This window comes from Melampsora larici-populina (genome assembly GCF_000204055.1).
Source record: "Melampsora larici-populina 98AG31 unplaced genomic scaffold MELLAscaffold_207, whole genome shotgun sequence".
NCBI lineage: Eukaryota > Fungi > Basidiomycota > Pucciniomycetes > Pucciniales > Melampsoraceae > Melampsora > Melampsora laricis-populina.
The window spans coordinates 1-7,776 of record NW_006768966.1 but is presented as its reverse complement, the minus strand read 5'-3'; the positions used below and the strand labels follow the sequence as shown (position 1 = coordinate 7,776).

At 50.1% G+C, this 7,776-nt stretch overlaps 3 protein-coding genes across 3 annotated transcripts in view; all 3 read left to right on the top strand.

Annotated features, from left to right (window-relative positions):
* Positions 1 to 1,449, top strand: part of MELLADRAFT_70143 (uncharacterized protein) — a gene marked incomplete at both ends in the record, with an annotated part of 4,027 nt that extends 2,578 nt beyond the window's left edge. Inside the window, 3 exons of the mRNA XM_007419469.1 lie at positions 690 to 817; positions 882 to 1,052; positions 1,087 to 1,449. Coding sequence (XP_007419531.1) covers positions 690 to 817; positions 882 to 1,052; positions 1,087 to 1,449 — 662 coding nt within the window. The remainder of the gene's footprint in view (positions 1 to 689; positions 818 to 881; positions 1,053 to 1,086) is intronic.
* Positions 1,450 to 2,275: 826 nt separating this feature from the next.
* Positions 2,276 to 3,346, top strand: MELLADRAFT_87261 (uncharacterized protein; the record flags this gene model as incomplete). The annotated part of the gene is made up of 1 exon (XM_007419470.1): positions 2,276 to 3,346. One exon carries the CDS (start codon positions 2,276 to 2,278, stop codon positions 3,344 to 3,346), a length of 1,071 nt encoding a protein of 356 aa, XP_007419532.1.
* Positions 3,347 to 4,507: 1,161 nt separating this feature from the next.
* MELLADRAFT_70141 (uncharacterized protein) lies at positions 4,508 to 7,007 on the top strand (the record flags this gene model as incomplete). The annotated part of the gene is made up of 10 exons (XM_007419471.1): positions 4,508 to 4,577; positions 4,864 to 4,980; positions 5,042 to 5,451; positions 5,513 to 5,860; positions 5,917 to 6,033; positions 6,100 to 6,246; positions 6,307 to 6,387; positions 6,447 to 6,542; positions 6,615 to 6,733; positions 6,800 to 7,007. 10 exons carry the CDS (start codon positions 4,508 to 4,510, stop codon positions 7,005 to 7,007), a joined length of 1,713 nt encoding a protein of 570 aa, XP_007419533.1.
* Positions 7,008 to 7,776: the final 769 nt, after the last annotated feature.

The window sequence follows — 7,776 nt, the reverse complement described above, 5'->3', positions numbered from 1 at the left end:
AAGGTTTGAACGGGCCTCCTATCCTGCCGAATACTGTGATCCAGTTCTTCCAAAGCCTGGTAGGCAAAGAATTCCGCACCGTGTTGCAGACGGTGCCGTTTGTTATATACGATCTGGTCACCGAAGAAGTACGACATCTATGGACAGCGCTTTGCATGTTAGGATCTTATGTATTTCAAACCGAAATAAATAATGTCGACGTCTACCTGAAGGAACTCAATACCCACGTAGATATATTCATGAATCAGCTTGTGTCGATGACGGCCCAATGGGTGAACAAGCCAAAGTTTCATATGTTGGGACACCTCAAAGCCTCAATCCGCCGATTTGGACCACCCTGCCTTGTAGCCACGGAGAAGTTCGAATCATTCAACGGGAAGACTCGAGACGCCTCGGTCCATTCAAACAAACAAAGCCCAGGTAACGATATTGCCAATACCTTCCTCACTGCCCTGATGTTGCGGATCTTTCTTTCGGGGGCTTCTTTCTTCGACAAGGACTTGCAGGCGCGCGTTGCGCCTGGACGTGAAATACAATCCCTGATGACGAGGATCCCCGAGTTGGCTCAGGCCTCTGGCCTCGACATCACCGTGGGCAACGTGGGTTTACACACAGACAGTGGCAAGTGTTCAAGTTCTTGGCTCAATCTTGTCAACATACGATCTGATCGTGCATGTTTGGCCTAACAGGGCCGAAGCAAGACCAGGGCGCGGTTCCGGCGTGTCTGGAACGTTTGGCATCGGATGCAGATTTGGAACAACTCCATAGTGTCACTTTGCCCTCTCGCCAAAAGATTGAGCCCCAGGACTTCGTCGCCGTACGTCAACCTCGCAGTGTGGATTCTCTCTGATAATGCTTTAACGTTCGTGTGTTTATTCTAGGTGAAAGGCGAAGGCCTCATAGGGCAGGTCGTTTCGTTGTGGAAACCCGCGGGGGAATCATCCTCCAAGGTGATTCTCATTCTTGCCAAATGCAACAAGGGCCGCATTGTCCCGTTTTACGGAATGCGAGAGTTTATCGTTTCGGAGGTCACGTTCCCGTGTGACATCAAGGTAAGTGGTAGCCCATCACCTCCTTCTAGCACAGCTCTTTGACCCTCGAATTGACATCTTTGTTCCGAAGAACGTCGTTTCCCTCATTAACATGCAGCACAACTGCCATGATTGTCATTGCACTGTTACCTCGACCCTCTCGAAAAAGATTGAAAGGCGAGCAACCCGGATTTCGGTGCCCACAATGAAACACGAGGCGCATCAATCTTACATCCTTAATTCAGCGTCACATTACTCTGCCGAACTACATCAAAAATTAGGGGACCTGCAAGTTAATGCCATCTCGCCTGCGCAATGGAACCAATCGATTGCAACCGGCCTGGCGAAGTGGAAAGCCACTCCCCGTCCGGTTCGAAAGAAAAGGAAACAGTCACCAGGTGCCGATTCTCCAACCTAACCGTATCATCAGGCCTCCTGATCTTTGTTTGGCGGTGATCATGGCATGGAAGTAACTTGGCCTGAGGTGACCCGGGTAATAGGTTGGGCGTATTTGAATGTTTTTGACTCACGACGTGTGAAAATTTTATGATGTAATGTTACAAATTCATTACAACATTGTACTCTACAATATTGTATGGACCATGACAAACAAATTCATGTCCACGACTTGTGAAACTTTGGGAAGCACTAACGGTGCCGTCCATGGGGCCATATACCTCGAAACTCCCACAGAAGGGCTTTGCGAACCAAAAGGCCATATGCCGCGCATGCGAGGGCATGTATGGCCACCCTGCTCCAAATCGGCCAGCATCTAATGCAGATTAAATGCGCTCATTCACTATGAGCCTAATTTTTCACTGTCCTGAACATATGGACCAAAAGTTCAGGACTATGAATCGAATCATTGTCCTGCCCTTCATGCTTCGCATTAAACTAATGCGACGCAAGTCATGCGTCGCGAAAGTTTGATGCGACTTTCGGGCTATGGTGCTCAAGAGGACCATAGCCCGTCGTCCAGCTTTGGTGTTGAGATATAAATCATATCTTTTGGAAGATATGATATATGTCATATCACCAAAGCTGGACGCGCGGCTATTCCCTGGATTGCAGGCGATATATCCAGGTGTATGAACTCTAAATACATGTGCAGGAACGGGCAAACACGCAGTTGGAAAAGGTGTCGCCAGAGGGATCGACGTCTGCTCGCATATTCCACACAGAAAAGCTCTTATCGAAACAACCGCCGTTGCCCTTCAGACGCGGCCAAGCTCACATACGCAATTATGAAGCGTTCCTCATCCCCCTCCGATGATGACGAACTTAGCGAGCCAGGCGCCAAAAGAGTCTCTTCGGATTCCACCTCTGTTTCCGATACCGACGACTCCTTTGTAATGCCCAAAGAGCAGGAGGACTGGGTCACCTGGGCGTCAATGCGAGCATTGTTTCCACCGGACACCTTGTTAGACACCGACTTCAAACGAGACCTTAACATCAAGTGGGGTTATCAACAGAGAACGCAGACAGCCAGAAGAACCGCCGATGGCCTAGTTGTGGCTATCAAGGGCTACGAACCGCCAAATGACAATGAATTGCGGCCACCCTTTGCCCCATCAAAGGTTCACCAAATCGCCTTTTTCTCAGAGTTCGAACACCCTGGCATACCCAGTTACCTTGGCCATTTCCTGGAAGACTGGCGAATCAACCTCGTCTTTGCCTACGATCAGGATGCCCCGGATCTCGAACACCTTGTCGGGGAAAGGAATCTCTCAGAAGCCGAGGTGTCACACTATGTCATGCAACTCGCGGAAGTGTTGAACCACTTCCATACCAACGGCGCGGTGCTTCGAGCGATGGATCCAAGTAGCGTCAAGTGCTATCCCGGTTATCACATCAAGCTGGTATGCCTGGATTCTTGGGACCTCCTTGACCCGGATGGCTTCACCTCTGGGGATCACGGCTTATCCAACGCTCGAGCTCCGGAAATGCTAGCAGGAGGTCAATACGGCACATCTGTGGACTGGTGGAATCTCGGCTTCATGATGTATTACTTGTGTACATATCGCCAGCCTTTCCAAGATCGTAAGTTTCTCCTTTATAACCTTACGAAAAGGACAAACTTACAGAGAGCTTCGCTAATGTACTCCTCCTTGAAAATCACCTATTTAGGAAGCCATGTGGCGCACGCGGAAGTCATATTCCCTCGTACGATGTCCGAACCTATGCGCGAAATGATCACGCTTCTTTTGAAGAAGGATCCCATGGAACGTATCACATCTTTGGCCGCCCTGAAAGACTTACCCATTTATTCCAACATCTGGCCACCCAGGCCTTTGAACAATTTATTTTGGGGGTGATAACATCGCATGTACTCAATTTGACTTCATTTCAAGCACAAGGGGGCAGGATAGCTTTAACTAACTGTCCATCAACGCCGGATCAGGTTTTATTATTTTCCACGATCTGAATGCCTGAATCACCGCGGCAGACTTGTAATTTTAAACGTGACTGTCTTATGAATTACCTCACTCCCAGTTCTTTGCTCTTGTCCTTTCGCGGGTGTAATGAATTACTGTACATGAATGACGAAAGAGAGTTCGAGGTGTTCATGGCCTCCCATGCACACCTCAATACCATTCCTGTCTGAGCGGGAACGATTTGGCCAATGTGACCCATTTTGGCCATCTCTTGCGTTTTTACGTGTCTCAACGGGCTTTTGTTCAGCAGGGAGTATGGCTGAGCCGAGCGTCACGAAAGAAGGTCAATTGAACCAAATGAATATCTTTGCAAATGAGCCATGTCCGCCGGGCACCTGGAATGTGGACCTGACATTTATAATTCAGCAGATCTGTTTCTCCTTTCTCTGCGCAAAAGCTTGTGGTAGTAACCTTCCGCGTGTAAGATCAGTTCCGCCCCTACCCCGTATGGGATACCCCATTGATACATTTGTTTCGGTGATATGAGCTCGGGGAAAAGGAAAACGTGGAAGCTATGAATCGCGTGGCCAGAGAGAATTCGCAGGGCTTTGCTCGTCTCCGAAGGTGCCAATCCAGCAAAAACCATGTAATCTCGAAGAGGCTTTAACCCAATGAAACGTCGCACGGCCGCGTATGACAGATTACGACGCCGAAATCGGTCAGGCTCTGCTTCGGCTAACAAATCAGGAACATAGATATCGGTTCAGCAACTGGGACTTATGGCTACTAGGATCGATTGAGAAACAGTGACAGACCTTCCTCAGTGTCATGGTTGGGCTGGTTTGCCCCCGTATGATCTTCCGTGTGATCTGGATGAAATACGGTAGGAGAAAGGAGATTGATTGGACTCTCCTGGGAATCGGGAATGACGATGAACTTGTTAGCGGACACAGCCATTGAGGCGTTCGATAAGTCTATGGCCCCTTCATCTCGCAGACCTTCACTTGGCGCGGTGCTGATAACATCCAAACGAAAATGGTGAGACACCCGATCAACAGAAGGGAAGTCAATTAAAACGGTGAATGTTCCATCTTGCCCATCATGATAGGCAACTTGATTACTGACCTTTGGGCGGCGGGTGGACTTTGTGACATTTTAGATTATCGTGGAGGTCAGTGTCGAACTCCTGTTTGCAGTGGTGATCACAGGTTCCAATGAGGAATCGCAGTCAAGGTCGAAAGGCCCTTTGAGGACGAAATTCACATGGCCCTAATCTCGTCTCATAGTGGAATAGGTCACACCAATGCTAACTTTGGCCGAAATCTCGACTCGTTGGGGTCACTCATGCAAAGAGCATCCACTCCTCAGCCCGTATTAGGCGAAAAATGGCACATTGCACATTCGGTGAGGCCTCTCTCAACTTCAAATCCATGCATTCTAACGCGCGTGCATTCTAGGTGACCTCCTCAACCCCCCCGCCAATACCAGCCAGAGCTCTGGCAGTTCTCGAGGCGGTTCGAGTGCCTCAACTTTGCGCGGCCTCAACAATCACGAGAGTTTGATCACACCCAAAAGTGTGTCAAATCTCCTTCAGCCTTCTTGGACCCCTCAGGATACACTAACATCAGTATCCAGAGCTTGGAGAGGTCCTTGCCCCAACGTCTCAACGTTTGGACCGCTCAATTTTACGTAGTAACAGCGGCGAGTCGGTCCCCGGACTGGAATCGCGTCGACGTCCCAAGGTGAAAGCTTTGACCACTAGTCTGGCCAAAACCCCTCGCGATGCAACTGCCACCCCGGCCCCCGAAAACCAGAAACGCCTTTGTACTCAATCACCTACCGAGTTTGAACAGCCCCTTCTCCAATCAACCTCGAATAACCCCACCCAAAGCGACGACCCGTTGAGTCACTTCCAACCCACGACTGGCGAACCTGTCGCCAACTTCCGTGCTCTCGCGGACGAGGAACGCAACTTCATTGACCGAATGACGTCTTCTGCTGACTTGGACGCGAAGCATAGTGACTATGCTCGAGAACTTGGCGAGGTCAGTACATGATGAAGATCATATGAACCAGTTCATTGACGTATTTGCGAACCATTGTCAGGTTAATGGCGATAACTATCGCCATTTGGCGCTTTGTGGGAATATTGCAAGGACACAATTCTACCTCTGTAGAATCTCTCAACAGGTTTCCACCCTCGCGGAACAGGTGGCCGAACAGTTTGGAATCCTTCACCAGGATCTCACTGACAAGATGAACGTCATCTCAGCCAACGTCGACGATCTCAGTGAGGCGGTCCAGTCTGGCGGTCTCAAACCAGCACCCACGGCGACTTCAACTTCGACATCGACATCGACATCGACGTCGACATCGACATTGGCATCAGCAGCCTCTGCCAAAGCGGCTCGCACGGCGACAGTTTCCGAGTGGAAGGCATCGCGCCAGTTGAAAGTCAGTGCACCTCTGCCTCTCGGTATTCCAAGCACTGACCTCCGATCCCTGTGCAGGCCTTGCTGAACGAATTGTCAGTCCAATTGATCCCCGAAGCTGATCTGCAGTCTTACACCGAAATCGAGGATCGAGCTAAGAACTATCTCCCGAGATCTCTCTTCAATCGTGTTAGGGTCCGTCTTGGAGTGAGCCCCTACATTGTCACATACTGTTGCCACTGACGTCATTGCACCCAATAGCTCCGTGTCGCAAAACAAGACGCAGAATGGATTGCTTTACACCTTCCCAAACAAATTCGAGGAGTTAACGATGGCGAAGGGCTCCGCAAGTACGCGACTGCTATCAGGGACTCGGGTAAACACGCGCGCGAAAAATTACACTTATTGGTAAGCCCAGCCCAGCTGACAATGGAATTACATGAAATGCTGACTTTCCTGAATGTTCAGTTATTAACCAACGTGCACAACCAAAAGCATGGGGCGGTGAAGGGTGTTGCCGTGCCCACACTGATCGCATTGTGGCATCGAGTAAGCTCCCTATTTGAGGCTCTCACACCATATGGCTGCTGATGTGCAACATTATGTAGATTGCGTTGAAATGTGGACTAATTGGGGGAGATGTAGATGCCATAACAGCTTGGCGCGCGGCGGACGAGGTCACTCGAAGCAGGATTGCATACCTAGTGAGTTATGTGCAGTACGAGGGAGCCTGAGTGACGATCACGTCAACTAACGTTTCTGATATGGTCGCACAGCGTCGCGAAGCCACCCGTCTTCGACAAACCCCTTCTGCAACCAACATATGGTCTGCGGTGGACAAGCAGCTTGACCTTCTCCGAGATAAAGAAAAGGATCTACCAGATTATACAACTTCGTATGTAACGGTCTCCTCTCCTTGGTCATGCATTCGTTGCTCTGATGACTCACGTTTTGTCCTTAGCTTCTACGATATCATCTATCAGAATGACAACGAGATATTCAACGGCAAGAGGAGTTGGAGTGAGATCAAGGAGAACTATGTGCTTGCATTACCCACGGAGGATGCGATTGTTGCGGGAACCTCTGGGGTAGTTGAGGAAGCGGTCCCACCTCTAGGAGGCAAGGGAGATGGCGAAGATGTGGGCTCCGAACATGAAGACTCGATTTGAACCGGAAGGCGCCTGTGGCGCTGTTCTACGGCGTATTACACTAATCAATAAAACTAAATACATGTTGTTATCGTGTCAATATGTTCCTTCCCTCGTCTCAAGTAATGCACCCATGAAATGTTATTATCCATTCTTCCTGATACACCTGTCGAGTACCGCGAGTATTTGACCAACTAATGTCGCGGTCCGGCCAGCGCTGGACCTGGTGACCCGGTTACCTGGCCCTCGTCTACGGGCCCGCGACTCGGGTCTTGCGGTTATTGCAATGGACCGTGAAGGATCTCTACTCGGGGAGTACCGCGGCGGGTCATCGCTTGCGCACCCATATTACTAGTCAGGCGGGGGTTAGACGGCCTGCCGTTGAGTCTCGACCCAGGCGTGGCGGCCTGAGGACTGCTTGGCATTTCGACCTGGGGGCCGTCCGCGTGGGGCCTACCTGCAGACCGCCCATCCGCCTGCAAGCGTGGGCGGTCTGCAGGCCGCATAATTGGGCGGCCTACCCGTGGTGTAAGCATATGCTGATTACCGATCATCAGCATTCTCGTCTATTCTCGTATCACTAAATTTAAAATCAACCTCTACGATTGAGATCAGCTGGTCAACTCGTTCCTTCTCTTGGGCTTTCTGTATCGATCGAATGTTATCGGAATCACCTCGTGGAACGACTTCCTGGTGATCCGATGTTGTGACCTCTTGATTTGACTGACCCAGAACTTAAGTGAGAGATTTGATTTACTCTTTTTGCCAATTTCCTCAATCTGTCGCTGTC